Source organism: Panthera leo, chromosome B2 (assembly GCF_018350215.1).
Source record: "Panthera leo isolate Ple1 chromosome B2, P.leo_Ple1_pat1.1, whole genome shotgun sequence".
NCBI classification, from domain to species: Eukaryota; Metazoa; Chordata; class Mammalia; order Carnivora; family Felidae; genus Panthera; species Panthera leo.
Genome location: NC_056683.1, coordinates 53123519 through 53142825, shown reverse-complemented (window position 1 = coordinate 53142825; position 19307 = coordinate 53123519). Strand labels below are relative to the sequence as shown.

At 35.2% G+C, this 19307-nt stretch overlaps 1 protein-coding gene across 6 annotated transcripts in view; it reads left to right on the top strand.

Annotated features, from left to right (window-relative positions):
- The window catches only part of COL21A1 (collagen type XXI alpha 1 chain), a 171666-nt gene that overhangs the window by 55920 nt on the left and 96439 nt on the right, over nt 1–19307 (top strand). For 5 of the 6 annotated variants that reach the window (XM_042939086.1, XM_042939085.1, XM_042939083.1 and 2 more), the window contains exons 4-9: nt 12106–12274; nt 12383–12599; nt 15137–15310; nt 16359–16436; nt 18287–18295; nt 18606–18689. In XM_042939086.1, coding sequence (XP_042795020.1) covers nt 12106–12274; nt 12383–12599; nt 15137–15310; nt 16359–16436; nt 18287–18295; nt 18606–18689 — 731 coding nt within the window. The remainder of the gene's footprint in view (nt 1–12105; nt 12275–12382; nt 12600–15136; nt 15311–16358; nt 16437–18286; nt 18296–18605; nt 18690–19307) is intronic. The other variant, XM_042939082.1, reaches the window with a different exon arrangement.

Below are 19307 nucleotides of genomic sequence, written 5' to 3'. Positions count from 1 at the left end.
GTGAGATGTTTCTATTGTTGGTGATTTCTTCAATTTCTTGTAGCAGTGTTTTGTCATTTTCAGCATTCAAGTCTTTCACCTCCTTAGTTAAGTTTATTCATTAGTATTTGATTACTTTTGCTCCTCTGCTAGTACTTTGAATATTAAGTTGAATAGAAGTGGCAAGAGTGGGCATCCTTGTCTTGTTCCTGATCTTAAAGGAAGAACTTTTAGTTTTTCACCATTGATTATGATGTTAACGGTGGGCTTTTCATATATGACTTTTATTATGTTGAGGTAAATTCCTTCTTTTTTATTTTGTATTTTATTTTTGAGAGAGAGAGAGACAGCATGAGCACGGGAGGGACAGAGAGAGAGGGAGAGAGAGAATCCCAAGCAGACTCTGCTCTGTCAGCACAGAACCTGATGCAGGGCTCCATCTCACCAAACTGTGAGATCATGACCTGACCAGAAACTAAGAGTCAGATGCATAACTGACTGAGTCACCCAGGCGCCCTGGTAAATTCCTTCTTAATTTGATGAGCGTTTTTGTCACGAAAGAAGGGTGAATTTTGTCAGATGTTTTTTCTGCATATATTGAGATGATCACGTAACTTTTATGCTTTATTAATGAGGTGTATCACATTAATTTCTTAGGTTAAATCATTTTTGCATTTCAAGGATGCTGTTGAATTCATTTTATTAGTATTTTGTGTAGGATTTTTGCATCTGTATTCATGAGGAATATGGACCTTTAGTTTTCTTGTAGTGTCTTTATCTGGCTTTTGTATCAGGGCAATGCTGGCCTCATTAAAAAAAAAGTTTAGAAGTATTTCCTCCTCTTCAGTTTTTTTGAGTTTGAGAGGGATTGGCATTAATTCCTTAAGTGTTTGTTAGAATTCACCAGTGAAGACACCTGGTCCTGGGCTTTTCTTTGTTGGGAGATTTTTGATTACTGATTCAATATCCTGACTAGTTACAAGTCTTTTTCTGCTCTAATCTTAATTATCTTAAAGATTATTAAAGTAGATTATTTCCTTCCTCCTCTTAATTTTGGGCTTAGTTCTTCTAGTTTTTTGATGAATAAAGTTAAGTTGTTTATTTGAGATCTTTATTCCTTTCTAATGTATATTTTTATCACCATAAATTTCCTTCTTAGTACTGATTTTGCCACATCTCAAAAGTTTTGGTATGTTGTATTTTAGTTATTGTTTGTCTCAAGATATTTTCTAACTTCTTTTTTGATTTGTTTTTTGACTCGAGCATGTTGTTTAATTTCCACGTATTTGTGAATTTTCCATTTTTCCTCCTATCATTAATTTCTAGTTTTTATTCTGTTGTGATTGGAGGATGTACTTGGTATGATTTCGGTCTTCTTAAATTTGTTAAGACATTTTTTGACCTAACATGTGATCTGTTTTGGAGAATGTTTCATTTGCAGTTGAGAAGAATGTGTATTCTGCTGATATGTGGTGGAATGTTCTGTATATGTCTGTTAGCTCCTTTTAGTCTATAGTATTGTTCAAGTCCTGTGTTCCCTTTTCGATCTTCTGTCTGGATGTTGTGTTTATTATTGGAAGTGGCCTATTGAAATCCTTACTATGACTGTGTTTTCTGTGTCTATTATTTTTCTCTTCAGTTCTGGCAGCGTTTGCTTTAGATACTTGGGTGGCATGATACTGGGTGCCTATATATTTGTAATTGTTATGTCTTGTTGGTGAATTGACTCCTTTATCATTATATCATGTCCTTCTTTGTGTCATTTGAATTTTTGACTTAAAGTCTGTTTTGTCTAAGTATTGCCACCTTTGCTGTATTTTGATTACTATTTGCACAGAGTATCTTTTTCCATCCCTATACTTTTAGCTTGTGTGTCTCCACAGTCCTAAAGTATATGTCTTATAGACAGTACATAGTTGGATCTTGTTTTTTTCCATTCAGCAATTTATTTGGGAATTTAATCCATTTACATCTGAAATAGCAAGAGGGAAGGATTTAATATCACCATTTTGTTAATTGTTTTCAGTCATATGTTTTTTGGTACCTTCTTTTCTTTCTTTCTGTCTTTGTCTTTCGTTGACTTTTTTTTTTTTTTGGTAGTGACATATTTTGATGTTTTTCTTATTTTTTAAATGTATCTTGTATAGGTATTTCCTTTGTGGTTACCATGGGGCTTATGTAAAATATCATGTAGTTATAGCAATCTATTTTAAGCTGATAACTTATTAACTTAATTTCATTCACATATACTCTATATTTTTGCTTCTCCCTGCCCCCCTCACACTTTGTCAGTGGTGTTATAAATTACAACATCTTATATTTGTGTGTGTGTGTGTGTGTGTGTGTACACTGTATTAGCATATTTTTACAGTTATGGTTATTGTTTATACTTTTCTTAAACTTCTATTTCAGAGTTAAAAGAGGCTTACATACCACTGTTACAGTATTATGGTATTCTGAATTTGTCTATATATTTACTTTAACCAGTGAGTTTTATATTTTGCAATGCTTTTGTGTTGTTTAATGTTTTTAAATTTCAACTTAAAGGACTTTCTTAATATTTCTTATAACGTCGATCTGGTGGTGATGAACTCCCTCAGGCTTTTTTCAATCTGGGAAGTTGTTTATTTTTCTCGTGTTTTTGAAGAACATTTTTGCCAGATATAGTATTTTCATTTGGCAGTATTTTTCTTTAAGCAAACACTTTGAGTATATCATCCCATTCCTTTGTGGCTGGAAAGTTTTCTACTGACAAATCTGCCAATAGTCATGGGGTGGGGGGGCTACCCTTGTATATAACAAGTTGCTTCTCATGCTGCTTTCTAAATTCTCTCTCTCTCTTTTGACAATTTGATTATGTCTTGATGTGGATTTCTTTGAGTTCTTAAATTTGGATGTACATTTCATTTCCTATATTTGAGAAGTTTTTGGTTATTACTTTAACTAAATCCCATCTCTTTCTCTCCTGAAACTCCCATAACATGTATTTGGTATATTTAATGGTGTCCCAGAAGTCATTTAGGCTTTCTTCAGTCTTTCTCAATCTTTTAAATTTTTGTTCCTCTGCCCCAATAGTTTCAAATGACCTATCCTTAAGTTTTCTGATTCTTTTTGTCTGCTTGGTCAAGTCTGATTTGGAGTCTCTCCAGTTCTTTTTTTTCTCTTTTTTTTTTTTTCCCCCCTGTTCAATTACTGCATTCTTCAGCTCTAAGATTTCATTTTGGTTCTCCTTTATATTTTATATTTTATATCTATGTTGGTATTCCCATTTTGTTTATGCCATCATTTTGTTGAGCTCATAGGGCATCTTTATGATGATTGTTTTGAGTTCTTTGTCAGATAATACACCTCCGTTTCTTTAGGGTTGCTTGTGGAGAGTTATTCTATTCCTTTGATAGGATCATGTTTCCCTGTTTCTTTGTGTACCTTACAGCTTTGTTTTGGGATCCACACATTTAAAAAAATAGTCATCCCTGTCAATCTTTACCAGTTTTCTTTGTACAGGGGAAGTCCCTCATCAGTTAGTTTGTCTAGAGATTTGAGGGAATCTCTGAAGCCTTTTTATGGAGGGATGCCGTTTCTTTGGGATTGAGTGAGCAATTTCTTAATTTGAGAGGCTTGTTATTTTTTTTCCCCAGGAGCTCATAATCTCTCACTCCCTTTAGTATTTGTTTGTACCTCTTTAAGTTCTCTAGTTCTGTAACCATAAGCTTCCCCACCTTGTTCCCAGTGGGCATTAGGCATCCAAAGTATTTTGGTTCCCTGTCATCATGCTTAGGCAAGAGCAGTATCATTTCCTCAGGTAGCCCTTGGAAAAGCTAGAGTGCTGGATACATGCTCCACTATTTTCTCTTTCTCCGGAGGGAGAAGATTCCAGTTGTATGTTTCTCTTGATCATGCTGAGCCATGCTAGCCACAAAAAGCTCCCTCCTCCAACCTGCAACTGACGCTTCTTTGTTTTCAGCAGTTTCCAGGCATCTAAATGATTCTGGTTCCGTCAGTGCTCTAAATGAGGTGAGACTAAAACCTGTCTCTTGGGAAGCCCTCTGGAAGCATGCTTCACTCTTCTTTTTTCCACCCAAGGACAATATAAGCTGGGCTTTCTCTCCTGGCACTTACTTGTACAGGCTTGGGGGAGGGAATGTTGTGGGTACAGTTAATTACTCATATTACTTGTTTCAATGAGGCTGTTCTTAGCTTTGTGTTCACTTGGGATATTTCAACTTCGCAACCCAAATACGGAGTTTTTGTAAAGGTATTTTTGTCTGTATATTATTGTTAAATCAGTGTGTCATTGGGGGAATGTGGGCTGGGACTTCATATTCCTCCATCTTGCTGACATCACTCTTCTGTTTTTGAGTAAATCAGGTTCCTTAGGTGTCTTTAAGAGCACCCAGCAGCCTGTGGCTTGAATTACTTGGCTTTAGGACCCATGTTTTAATTTAGGTATGTTGAGCTTGACTATGCACAGGTTCAGGTAAAGAATAGTCTCTCAAAAACTACTTGTGTATTCTTACTGTTCTGTTTCCTGCCATCTTGTCTTTTGGATGATGCAGGAAATTTATTTTTTAAGAGAGTATATTATGTTGACTTGCTCAAATGGGGCCAAAGGCCAGATGTCAGAAGATAATTAACTATGCATCTTCAGCCTTATCTTCTTTGAGTGAGTCAGTGAGAAAGAGAGACAGACAGAAAGAGAGGGCGAGTGCCTGCTTGAGTGGAACTTTGGTATCTTACATGTGATAAAACTTAGAGGCTCTTCTCCTGCTAGTGCTTTCTACCATAATGCAGTTTAACTTGGAATGATGTTTAGGACTTCTGAATTTCTTTTCCTCCCATCAAAAGCTGCTCATACTTTGTATAACTGCTCTTTGCTTAGAGATTGTTGGATCTAATTCAAGCCTTACAGTGCTTTGTAATAGTGGCCTAGTGCATTGCCTTATCCTACTTCTATAATTCTACCTGTATTTCATTAGAAGTCACAAAGGGTAAGGATACACATATCAACAATCATGGCCAGGACAACTGAGATATTTTTGGAGGTGGCCAGTATTTTAGCTTTCACGATTTTATAACATGTATGTGATTAACTTCTCTGCTCTCTTATAAAACTGACTGACTTACATTCTTCCTCTTTACTATTGTTATACATACAGTATGAATTTCTGACCACTGAAGTTGGGCAGGAAGAAATGGGGGATGGGAGGTGGGATAAAGTTTCATGGATAGGAAAGGATTGAATATAATATTCCATAAAATCTCAACAAACATCAGGGGAATCACTTTGTATTCTATCTGTAGATTGAAAGGATTTGAATCTAATCTGAGTTGAAGGGAACTTACATTGTGAGGGACTTAGGGTATATCCCAAAATAAGAATTTTCCATTTAATTAGAGAGGCAAGAGCTATGTTTGCTACAAATAAAGAAACACAGTAAGCTTATAGTTTATGTGAGAAGTGATATTTGATTATTCATTGGAAAAGTAGAATGATTATGGCATGATTTAGAAAATAGACAAATTATGGCATACATCTTGCTGTTAGTGTTTATGATTAGATCTAGATGCAGTTGTATGAGTTAATTATGACTAGGACAGGAATGAAAGGCAAAATATTCAGAATAATTTTCATTAGGAGTGTTTAAAGCTTGTATGGATAGCCCATTCCCCCCCTCTTTTCTCTATTTGAAATATCATGTATAATCTCTGTCCCCTAATTATGTATTTCATTTTCATAACACCTCCATCCTTTTAAAGTAGAAGCAGACATGCTGGTAGAGATAAAAAAATTGGTACAACAACTTGGGAAAAGCTTGTGGCATCGTCTGCTAGAGTAAAGCATATAGATCCCCTATGAAACAACAGTTCTACTCCCAGATACATGACGACGAGAAATAAGTTCATATATTTACCAAAAAGCATCTGCAAGAATGTCCATAACAGCTTTATTAAAAATAGTCAAAAACTGTAAACAACTCAAATGATTGCCCACATAAAAGTGGATCGATACATCATAATACACTGTAATTCATACAGTGGCATACAAAAAAAGAACAAGTCACCGTTAGGTGCAACAACATGGATAATCCCACAGATGTTTGTTGATCAAGCAAAGCCAAGTAAAAGAGTATATTCTATGGTTTATTTATATTAAGTTCAAGAATGGACAAAATTAATCAATGATAGAAATCCTAACAGTGGTGGCCTCTGGTCGTGGTGGTTATTGTCTGTGAAGGAACATGAGGTAACTTTCTATGGTGTTAGATGTGTTCTTTGTCTTATCTGGGTACTAGTTATATAAGCATGTAAATATGTGCCGGTTGATGTGCAGTTGAATTTATTGAATGTAGATTGTACCTTAATAAAAACATTTTTAAAAACTCCATACAATGTCTGTTAAAGTAAAGCACTGTCTGCTGATTTTTTTTCTATAGACCTGAGGCTGTATGATTATATGGTGCTCCAGCCCAGTCTCTGGAGTCAAACTCAGGTCTAGGTTTGATTCCTAACTTTGTCAACATCACTTTCTTGAAGTGTGATCTTGAGTTAAGTAACGACTCTAACTTTGGTGATAAAGGTCATGTTTTATGAACATTAATATCCATGTATAGGAGGAACATTAGGGACATGTTAAGATGGTTAAGGAAAAAAAAGCAATGGTGTGTATGTTAAAATGATACATAACTGCAATATCTTACAAAAGCTCTGCCAAATTAAAAATGAAACAAGGAGTAAAGAATGAGGTAAAGGAATTATACACATACTATTGTCTGGGTGTGTAAAGGCAAAACACATTACCCTTTCTCCATGTATAGTATTCAAGCAGGAATAACCAAGAAAATTCATTACATTACATAATCAGTGCTTTTACAATGAAAAATGGCAAAACCAGATGAGTTATTTGTATAATTTTGTAAGACTTTAAAATTGTACTTTCTTAACTATTTATTAAGCCAAAAATGATTTTTACTTTTTGTATTTTTCTTATTGTTAAAAATAATATATTCTATGATCAGTGAGGCTGCTTAATGGTGCAAAAGATTCTGACTTGTCTGGTTGGTGCACAAATTATACTAAAGAGTAATAAGAGTCTCTTGTTCTCATTGATTTACCGCTGAAATCTGTACTTACTGTGTCCCATTGCCTGTCAGCCATGCATCTGGCAGACATCTTCCTTAGATGAGAACTGTTGACTCTAAATTAACCTAGATTTCAAGGCAGTGGGGTTACTTGATGGTGAAGGAGAATGAAATTATTCAATCTGTAATGAGAAAAGAAATTGTGTGATGATGGGGCTACCTTCTTTCTTATTTAACTAATCTTTGGTAAGAGGCTCTGTGCTTCCATAATTTATTTTGATTTTGTGATTTTGTTGTATTTATTATTATTTGCTATTATATTACTATGTTACATTAATTAATTATTAATTATTAATATAATTAATATATTAAATATATTATTATATTTTTAATATGATGTGATTTAGTACCTTGGTACTAAATTGAAACAATGGTGACTGTACTTTCTTTTAATGAACCTGTGCATGATATTAAAGTACGTGATATAATAGACATTCAGAAAGGCAAATGTATTAAATTGCCTCTGAATACCATTGAGGGGTGTGTATCAATTGGACATACACTCATGTTTGCCTTATCATTAAAACCAAGTTCAATCTGGGAAGTCTTAAGAAGTTGGCTCACACAGATCTGCACCAGAGGCCCCAAAGGCAACTCTATTTTATTGGACTATCAGGTGTGGATCAGTAAAATTACTTTTGGTTCCTGACCACAGATCTTGATAGAATTCCTTTGTTCTGAATAAAATATTTGACTTCTGGAGAGGGGCAACATATAAATAATGTGGCAATGTGGAATTAGATTAAATAGGCACTTAGAAAGTAGGCCAGATATATTTTGGAATAGTGTATTCATTAGTGTTCCTATGATGTTAACTTATAGGTGGAAAAGTATAGCTGGAATTTGTTCTAGTTAGACTCAAGACATAGGTTTTGTGTCCTTGTCTGTGGCAGAATTTTAAATAAAACATGTTTTTATGACCTTGGTAAGACTGTATTATATTACTAAGCCCTGAGATTTAATAGAAAAGCAAGTATTTTTTTCTGTGTTCTATGGATCATTTAAAAATTTTTTGATTTGAGTATAATTTTAAGGCCAGGTGTACAACATAGTGTTGGAAAAGTTTATACATTATGTTATGCTCACCACAAGTGTATCTACCATCTGCCATTATATGACACTATTAAAACATGATCAGCTATGTCTCCCACTCCCCTTTACCTGTACTGACCATCTCCCTACCTCCCTCTACTCTGGCAATCATCGATTTGTCCTCTGTAATTACAGGTCTGATTCTGTCTTTTGTCTATTTCTTCATTTTATTTTACTTAATTTTTTTAGATTCCACATGTAAGTGAAATCATATGGCATTTGTCTTTCTTTGACCTAATTCCCTTAGCATACTACTCTTTAGGTCCATCTATGTTGTTGCAAATGGCATGATCTCATCCTTTCTTATGGCTCTGTAATATTCGTGTGTGTGTGTGTGTGTCACATTTTCCTTATCCATTCATGTATCAGCGGACATTTAGGTTGCTTTGATATCTTGGCTATTGTAAACAATGCTACAACAATCATAGGGATGCATCTAATCTTTTTGAATTCATATTTTTGTTTTTTGGGGGGGTAACTACCCAGTAGCAGAATTATTGGATCATATGGCATTTTGATTTTTAATTTTTTGAGTCACCTCCGTACTGTTTGACATAGTGGCTGTACCAATTTACCTTGTCCTCTACACTGTTCCTTACCAACACTTGTTATTTCTTGTCTTTTTGATTTTAGCTATTCTGACAGGTGTAAGTTGATATCTCATTGTACTTTTGATTTGTCTTTCCCTGATGATCAGTGATCTTTTCATGTCTTTGTATGTCTTCTTTAGAAAAAAATGTCCATTCATGTCCTTTGTCCATTTTTTAATTGGTTTGTTTTTTGGTATTGAGTTTTATAAGTTCTGTGTAAATTTTGGATATTAACCCCTTTTATTGTATATATCATTTGCAAATATCTTCTTCCATTCTAAAGTGGATTAAAGTTCTAAATGTGAAACTTGAAGCCACAAAATTGCCAGAAGAGAATATAGTCAGTGATATCTCTGATATCAGCTCTAGCAACATTTTTCTAGATAATTATCCCCAAAGGCAAGAGAAAGAAAAGCAAAAATAAGCCATCCAAACTGAAAAGCAGACATTGCTGGACCCTAGTGTTTAAAAGAAATAGAGTAATCTTTGCTCATCCCAGAAAGCATTCCTATTCTGAATACTCTGAACATATAAGTGTAAAATGAAATTGAAACTGTGTAGTTGGTATAGGAAATCATTTGTGAAGTTAGGTCTTCTGTTTTGTTTACCCTTGTTCCTGAATGCATTCCTTTAAAATAACTTGGTATGTCTAGATTGTTCTAATTACTTATTGTGGGTGTTATAACAGGCTCCCAACCGAGTCTCTCTTAGCATTTGACTTGCCTCGTATTTAGAATAAGTTCCACGTTTCAGTTCTTATTTCCAGTTTCCATACTTCTCTCTAGATGTGGTTTATATATTTATGCATATATTCCTTTTTTCTACACAATGGGGGAAATTATTTCCCTAGGTTTCTGCTGAAGTTTGTGCAGAACTGTTGGTTGTTCCATACATAAAATAATTGCTCCATCTGTAAAACATAACATTTTATGTATGGAAGCTTCTTTTACCAGTTTCCTATAACTAGGTATATACAAACATAATACTGGTATCGGAGCATCTCAACTACCTTTTTTTTTCAGTTCCCATGTATTAAGATATCTTACTGTTCTCCTTACAGGTGAACAAATTGGGGAGAAAAATTACCTTCAAGAAAATATAGTTAGTTAAATACATTTTTCCTAATAAGATGTGCTAGGTAGTAATGAAAACATGGCTGTATGGTACATTCTTGATTTCACAAGCCATGCTACACTGTTCCCCCATGAAATTGTGGGGATTACAATACAGTGTAAAGGACTTTGTTATAGCAAAAGAATGAACACAGTAATTGCTTTATCCCCTGCACTTATGGGCCATTTTGGAGTCACAAAGCACTTTCACATACATCACATTCGATCCTCAGACAATCCCTGTGAAGGAGATCATTGTTCCCACTTCACAGATGATAATCCAGAGGTTCAGGAGAGGTTAAGAGAGAGGCTTAAGTCTAAAGCTAAGGTTCTTGTTTGAAGTCTGAGATCTTTATCTAACATCTTAGAATTTCTCATTTGTAAAGCAAATCAAAGGAGTAATTCAGATCTAAATATTCTTATGATGTAATGTTTCACACATTTTCTTTCCAGCTGACCTTCTTTCTTTTGTAGTTTTAAATCAAATGCATCTGAAATGAGGCTTCATATATTGTTCTGCATACCTCCCCCCACCGCCTGCCAAAATGAACCCCTGCATCATGACAGGAATTATTTAATTTGATTGATTTATGATTTAAACTCTAGAATATAGTGTTATTAGGAACACATTCCCTGCTGTTCATGTTTTCATTGGGAGTAACTTCAACTAGACTGACTCTACTGACCTCTCTCATCCCTTTCTAGCTCCTTACCAGTGAATGAGAAAATGAGTTTTCAGATTAGTGAGTTTGTTAAACGTCACTGGTCATGGTTGGCAGCGTGCCTTCGGTTTTCTTCTCCTTGAGTCAGTGAGCCTGGGGAGCTAGTGTATTCTGGCTTCCTCTGTAGACCATGTATGAGCTTAATGGGCAGACCCTGCTTCTGAGGTGGGAGAGGGAATAAGTGAGCCCTGCGTTGCTGGGATGGTGTGGGGGTTAATCATGGTGTGCAGTCTCATGAAGCTCACTGGATCAACGTGTTTGCCTCATTCCTGTATCTCCCCATGAGTTAGCTCCAAGCTTACCAGAGAAAGAAGGTTGTAATTCATTGGGTCACTTCAAAACTTAAGACCCGAAGAGAAAAATGTCCCTCCTTTTCCAGGAATACTTTTTATTTTATTTCTATCAAACCTTTATTTTATTTCCAATATTCTATGGTGTAAGTTATGACTGTATGTGTTAGGCTCATAAAATCCATCTCATTACTTTTTATTGTATTGTAAATATGATACTTTTCCCTCTTCTTAATGTTGTGTAAGAATGATTGTTTTAAAGTATGTTTAGTGGAGTTCTTGTTTTATTTTGTTAGCTGCTCTATAAAATGTAAGCAGTCATGCTCAATATGTATGTTATATGAGGACTTTGGAAGAATCTGAAAATACTGCAACATATCTACAGAACAGCTTAATTGCATTCAACCATGTAAAATTTTCCACGTAATTTTAGGTGCTAGTTTCTCAGCAAAAAGCATGCCATATTTTTATAACATATAGACGATTGTATAATAGAAATCTTAATGATTTTTCTTAAGGAAATAGTCTTTATTTATAAATATGATTAATGTAATAATATAGTTAATAATAGATGAGATAATAGCCTCATTTTGAGTACTTTCATGAACAGAAAAGACCCACAGTTTTTTCCAGAGTAATAGAAACAATGTGCTTTGAACTGTGGAATTATTAACTGCTTAAACTGGAAAGAATATCAAGAACGACACCTACTTTTTTTTACCCCTCAAATGCTGTGAATGCAAGAATGGAATCTTAGAGTTCATCTCCTAGATCCAAGAAATTTAGAATTCTGCAAGGTCATGTGACAAATTAACACCAAATACTGGATGAGAATCGTGAATGCCATTCCAGTCTTCTCCTACCCCACCGGTATCAGGTTGCTTCGTGTTCAAAATAGTGAAGTAAAAACATCAACATGGTGTTGTTCTTAAAACAGTACATTAGCAAGTGTTTCTTTTATATTTCTGTTTTACTTTTATCCCTTTTTAGGGGGAAAAAGACTTTTGAGACTTCGAATGCCAAAATCACTCCTGCATATTTTTTCAGACAATGCATTTACATCCTTTTGTGTGCATATGCAGATTTTATTATTTTCTCTAATATTTCTCCTTTGGCATTTTTTCTTTGTCGAAGTAATCTGTGACTAATTAACGTTTACTGCTTTTGCTTTGGATTTGTAGAATCTGTTTGTCCAACACGAATTCCAGTGGCAGCTCGCGATGAGAAAGGGTTTGATATTCTTTTAGGCTTGGGAGTAAAGAAAAAGGTTAAGAAAAGAATCCCGCTTTCACCAACAAAGATAAAAGGATATGAAGTAACAGCTACAGTTGACTTATCAGAATTCACAAGGTAAACATTATGACATTATGTGTTGATCTGACTTTTTTTTTTTTTTTTTGGTATGTCTGTAGATATGTTGAGAATTCTTTAAGCTTATGCATATTCTTCTTTTTCTAGCAATGTTTTCCCAGAAGGTCTTCCTCCATCATATGTATTTGTCTCCACTCAGAGATTTAAGGTCAAGAAAATGTGGGATTTATGGAGAATTTTAACCATTGACGGAAGGCCACAAATAGCAGTTACCTTAAATGGTGTGGATAAAACATTACTGTTTACAACAACCAGCATAATTAATGGCTCACAGGTGGTCACCTTTGCTGACTCCCAAGTTAAGGTAAATATGCCTGGGTATGAGTATGGTGGTATTAGCAGGTTTGTGTGTGTTTGGAGGACGGGAGCCATAATTTTAACACGGCTGAAAAGATACTGACTTCATAATTTAATGTTGCTTTACTGAATAAAAGCAACAGATGAAGGAAATTTGTTTCTTTTTTTTTAATTTTTCAATATTTATTTATATTTGAGAGAGAGAGAGAGAGACAGAGTGCGAGCAGGGAAGGGGCAGAGAGATGGAGACAGAATCCGAAGCAGGCTCTAGGGCTCTGAGCTGTGAGACATCAGGACTGGAACTCATGAGGAATGAGATCATGACTTGAGCCGAGGTTGGACTCTCAACCTACTGAGCCACCCAGGTGCCCTGAAGGAAAATTATTTCTTAAATGGGATTAAGGGGTGGGGCTAATTCACATTTTTTGAGTGCCTACTACTAGATGCCCTGAGCGCGTAATTATAATATCCACCCAAGGAAGAAGGTATTGCTCTCATTGTACAGACAGAAAAAAAAATGCAGGGATATTAAATCCCACCTCAAAATAACACAGCTAGTAAGTGGTGACATCAGGAATTGAAGTTAAGTCTTGTCAGTTTCAAAGTCTGGTTGGTTGTCCTTACATTACCATGTCCTACAAAATGCTGAGATAAAGACATTTGTTAGAACATCAAATACAGGTAGATAATGGGTAAAGAATTCACAATTATTGGGAGGACATTTTGTTTCCCCAGAAGGAAGCTGTATTTAATAAAATTGATAAACTAAAAATAAAAGTTTATTTTCCAAGTCAAATATGTTCGGAATACAGATGTCGCGATAAAAACAGTTATGCTTTGGTCGTTATTATAATTATGGTAGTCTAACACTATATTGTATAATTTAGGAAGTGTACAAGGTTGTATATGAAATTATGCATCTATGCAATTTCATATGGTAAGCAGATTAAATTTTTAAAAACTTTATTTTTATTAAAGGCAAATTGCTAGGTTCTGTAAGAAATCACAAATGAATAAGGCATATTTCATACCTCGAAGGAACTTATATATAATGGAAGATTGAAGGTCTCTGATATCTAATAGGAGTACTAAGTATTAGTGGAGTGTAGAGGGAAAGGTAGATTCTAATACAAAATGTGGACAAGACTTATTAGTGAGCTGCTTTTTGGATGGGACTTTGAAGAACGAATAGGATTTTGATGAAGAGAGCTAAGGATATGTAAGTCGGTGGTTCAGTATTGAGTAATCATGTATAATAAAATGCAGGGTTTTTATTTAAAGGGTAGAAAGTGGTGACCCCTGTGTTTGGAGTATAAGATACACGAAAGAAAGAGCTAACAAGGTGTGAACTCAATTTATGGGGACCTGGAAACCATACACAGGGTTTTAGACTTCATTCAGTGGATGACAGGGTTCCATCTAAAAGTCTTTAATAGGTGTGCCCTAGTCAAAGCAGCTCGCTCTCCTCCTTTTGCTTTCACAAAGAATACTTGCATTTTTTTCCTGGAATTGGCATAGGTCCTGGGAATCCAGAAATTAATAAGATGTGGTATCTTCTCTTGATGAAATTCTAGTGAGAGAGAAGTAGTAGAGGTATGAAGAATGGCTTAGAGAAAGGAGGATTAGAGATGTGTTTGAAAATTATTTAGATAAAGCAAGATATCCATGAACCTAAACGATGGTAATGAGAATGGAAGGGGAGAAGTGAATTTGAGTCAAAAGACATATTTGGTAGAACTTTGCATCTGGTTATTATTGGAACTGAGGGGAGGGCAAGAGGTAAAGACACTTGTTGCAGTTTAGAAACTGAAGATGTTATTATCTGAGGGAAACTGAAAGGAAGAAAGTTTTGGGGATAGTTCAAGTTCATTTTGCTTACACATTCTCTCAGGCTGATTGTGAAATATCCTGGTAAAATTATACTAGCCAGTATTAGAATTGTAGGTCCCATATGTAGGAATGAGGTCCAGGCTGTTGATGTAGATATGGGAGTTATTCCATCGAAGTAATAATTGTCCTGTAGAAGTGGGTAAGATAATCAAAGGGGAGAATGAAAAAGGTCAATGACAAACCTGTGGAGAATGACCTCATCAAAGGGCAGGTGAGGAAGAGGAGCCTTTGAAGAAACAGAATAAGCAAATGGAGAAAAAGAAACAAAGATGATCAAGATGGTTTGAATCATGGAAGTTGAATGAGGATATCAAGGAAGATGGACTCGTTAAGGGTGCAAAGTTGCAATGAAGTAAATAGGATGAAGAATGGGAGAAGCCATTTGGATTCAGACATAAGGAACTTTTTTTGTGACCTTGAAGGAATTGCTTCAGGAAATTGATACATCTACTAATATGTAATGAATATGTAATGGAAAATGGGGATTAATTAATAAGTAGCTTTTAAGGTCCAGCTTGGGTCAAGGTGAATTAGTATATAGTACAGACCGTCTATGTGGTATGGATTTATGGTTGGCAGCGAAGGAATGGGAACAAAGAAAATGAAAGATGGTTAGCATTTTGTTCATGAATGTTCCATACTTTCTTCCTATAGACATTATTTGATGAAGGCTGGCATCAAATTCGTCTCTTAGTAACAGAACAAGATGTAACTCTGTATATCGATGATCAACAGATTGAAAACAAGCCCTTACATCCAGTTTTAGGGATCTTCATCAGCGGGCAAACTCAAATTGGAAAGTATTCTGGGAAAGAAGAAACCGTTCAGGTAGATGAACGATGATTTGCTTTTTGCATTGTATAAAGTGGAGCTCTTGCTGTCCTTTGTGGTAGTATTTATGACATTTAACTGCATTTGATTTAATTATTAATTCCTTTAAGACACTTAAAATGTATTCAGTTTATTAGTGGGATTTTGTATTTGAGTGTGTATTAAAATGCAAAGTTAGACTTAATAGATTTTATAGGAATTCTTAGAAAAATGTTCCCCTGGGTTAAGGGTAGAATTCTACATTCTTAGGAAACATTAATTTCATATTTCCCAGGAGATAACGGATTTGGAAAAGAAAATGTAAGATTGGAGCTATGAGTAGGGGCTATAAAATTTGTTTGCAGCTGTGAGGATACAATAAGATGAATGCATCTTGGTGTTCTTTCTTCTTAAAACTAATTTTTGATATTTTTGAATATTTTTGAAGCTGGAGTATCTATCTGTGGTTTGAGAAGTGTGTGTATAAAAAGATAACCATTTCTTGAAAAATGCTTTGTTTGAAAAGGTGTGTCTTTCCCACTGTGTTTCTATTAAGGGAAGACTGTCACATCCAAATTACGCACATGGTCTCTCTGTATTAATGTTACATGTCAAATTGTAGTAAGTGTTTAAATAGAAACAGGTGTTTGGCCTACTCATCACATAACACTCCATGCCATCAACTAAGTGTCTGAAATGAAAGATGACTTCTTAAGCCGACTCTATTGTAATCAGAAATGTTGCAGAGATTTAGGATAAACACAGAAAGCCTGGGAAAGCTTTTAAGTGTCCTAGGAAATGCTCTCTAGACTAGCTCTTAATACAGAGATAATAATAAAAGCTCCACTGGGTTCCTGAAGGACATCAGAGATTTGTTTTTAGTGCTAGAGTTTTTTTTATGAATTATGTTGCATCACATCTTTAAACTGTATCTTAGGTATTCAGATTTAGTGTTTTTATGTTTTAGCTGAGTGCTAAACCTTACATAACAGCTAATGTATTTGGGTTGCTTTTATTAAGCCATTAGCTTGTGCCTCAATTTTAACTTGAGTGGTTTTGTTCCTAGTTTGATGTCCAGAAGTTGCGAATCTACTGTGACCCAGAACAGAACAACAGAGAGACGGCATGCGAGATTCCTGGATTTGTGAGTAGGATGGATTATTTTCCCCCAAGTGTTGCTTCAGTACTTTCAGAGCAATAAACAAATGACAGATAATATGTGAGCCTTAATTAAATATACAGCGTTAATTTGTTTGTTAATTGTCAGTGCAAATAAAGTTACATTGATTAAAACATATTTCATAATTGAAATAAAATTATAATGTATCTCTGTACACATAGGAATGGAAGAGCACAAGGAAGTATTTTTTACACATTTCAGCATGTGATATTTCCAGTACTCAAGTGAAGCAGGGCTGGGCCTGCTCTAGAAAAACATAGGATTCTTTGTCTGAATATCTAGAGTGTAAATACATTTCTATATTTCATTAAATGTGTGGACAGAATACCCCACACAGCATAATTCTGAAGAATAGGAAGTGATTGATTTTCCTGTTCATCAGCACGTTTTCTCAAACCATAAGGAATATATAGGTTTCTTTTTGTTGTTGTTACCTAAGTAAGATTTTCTTGTTTCTAGGTTATAAGCCACTTTCTATTTATGTAGCTATATTCATTAATGTGTTAGGAGGAAATAATTATAAGCTAAAATATTAGTCTGATTATATATGTCTGTTCCTAGTGTGTGTGTGTGTAATCAATCCCTCTCTTCTTGGGCCTATGTGTATATATATGTGTGTGTGTGTGTGTGTGTGTGTGTGTGTGTGTGTGTGTGTGTGTGTGTGTATATACATATATACACACACACACACACACACACATATATACACACACACATACATATATATATATATATACACACATATATATATTTGTAATGCAAATAAGGCAGAATATTGTAAAAGTTTCCAGTGACATTTGAGCTCATGCTATATATAGTTCTTTTAGTTTGTAAAGTCATACTGTCATTATCTCCTTTTTTCCTATCAAACTGAATAATCTGCAAATCCACATGTTCTGAAAACTTGAGGATGTGGAGCAGTGCCTATGAAGGATCTATAATAAAATCCAACATGGAACCTTTTAGAAATAATTCATTCTTGGTCTTTTAGATAGGTAGTTGTTTAAACACCGTAACTTTTATTTTAGATATTTATAGCTTAGAACATGAATCTCTAATCTCTCCTAAAAGTACTAATAAGTGATTGCATTTGAGAGTCCATCTTATATACTTATTTGTTGATATTTCTTCATCGATGTGATGGCCATTACCATTACCCTTCCACATCATGAAAACCCAGGATTAAATGGTGGATTCTCAGTCTTCACAGCCACTGTTTTGTGTTTTTATGTCTCTTCCCTTCCTCTGAGGTGTGAGTTCATGAGGCCTGTTTGCCTTTTGCATCTTATTCCCACTTTCTTATCTTCTGATTGAATTTATTATTGTTTGGAAAGATTATTAACCTATTTAAAATCATGTGTTATTCACTGAGAAACAGATTGTTGAGTGAGAAGTTCTAAAGTAAAAGGCATAAAATTTAATGCATGGAATTTGTGACTTTCTCAGATGTGTTTTGGCTTTTTCCTCTGGTTCTTAAATGACTTCCAGAAAGTTCGAGGGGGCATATAAATCTCACCGAGGTACTTTTGCTCCTGAGTGGCCATTATACCAAGCTGCTTTGGCATTTTCGTTTACTCCTTTCACTCGTCATTGTTGTTCATTTCCTTACTTTATCCTACTGTAAATGTTACCATAACATGTACAAATAGGTACTTTTTTTTAAGGATAGTTGCAAGCAAATGTTTTAACTCTTGCCGGTTCCAATACTTCATGTATCTGGAACCTGGACAATGAAATATCTGTAAATTAGGAAGAAAATTTAGAAAAAATTAAAAGCATCTTTTAAAACCCATTTGTTCTTCCTTTTCTTTCAGAATGGTGAGGTAGGCCTGGAAACTATTATTCTCCTTAAGGTAGTATTTGTACTGTGGGACTGTTTAGCTTGCTTCCATCAACTGTGAGTATATTAGACAAATAGAACTCATTTTTTATGTCATTGGAGTGTATTTCGTTTTCATAGCTTTTTGTGATTCAGAATTTCGTATTGGATTGGTCTGAATAAAATTGGAAAGTCAGTGTGAGATACCTTTACCATTTCGCACAGACATGCAGGTGCATACACATACCTGTGTACACATGCATATGTATGTGTCTTCCCACATTTGTTGTTTATTTCCATTTCTGTCTTTGTAGTGCCTCAACGGTCCCAGTGATGTAGGCTCTACTCCAGCTCCCTGTGTTTGTCCTCCGGGAAAACCAGGACTGCAAGGCCCCAAAGTGAGTACTGCCTAACATGCTTTTCTTGTTAAAACCCACAAACAAAAGAGCTGAGCAAATGCGCAAAATTCCTAGGCACCACTGACCCTTTTTTGAAATTTCTACCTAGTGTCTTAGAACAGTTTAAAACCTGACTTTTAGTGATTTTTTTAAAAAAGCATATTCTAATCTATAAGTGCCTTTGAACCTAGAACTGATTCCCCTGGCCCACAGTAAAGTGAGGGAACTTTATTAGTTTGTTTGCTGGTTTATCTGGTTCCCTCCCACCACCCTTAAAGACTGCTGCCAGATACCAAGAACCATACCTCCTTACAATCTAATAAAAAATGAAGAAAGGGCATTTGTTGAGATGTGTTCCAAATTCTCAGCTTGTCAAAATGATTTTCAGATAGGGGGTGCCTGAGTGGCTCAGTTGGTTAAATGTCCAACCTCAGCTCGGGTCAAGATCTCACAGTTTGTGAGTTCAAGACCCGCGTCAGGCTCTGTGCTGACAGCTCAGAGCCTGGAGCTTGCTTCAGATTCATTCTCTCTCTCTCTCTCTCTCTCTCTCTCTCTCTCTCTCTCTCTCTCTCTCTCTCTCTTTTCTGCCCCTCCTCCACTCACACGTTTCTCTCTGTG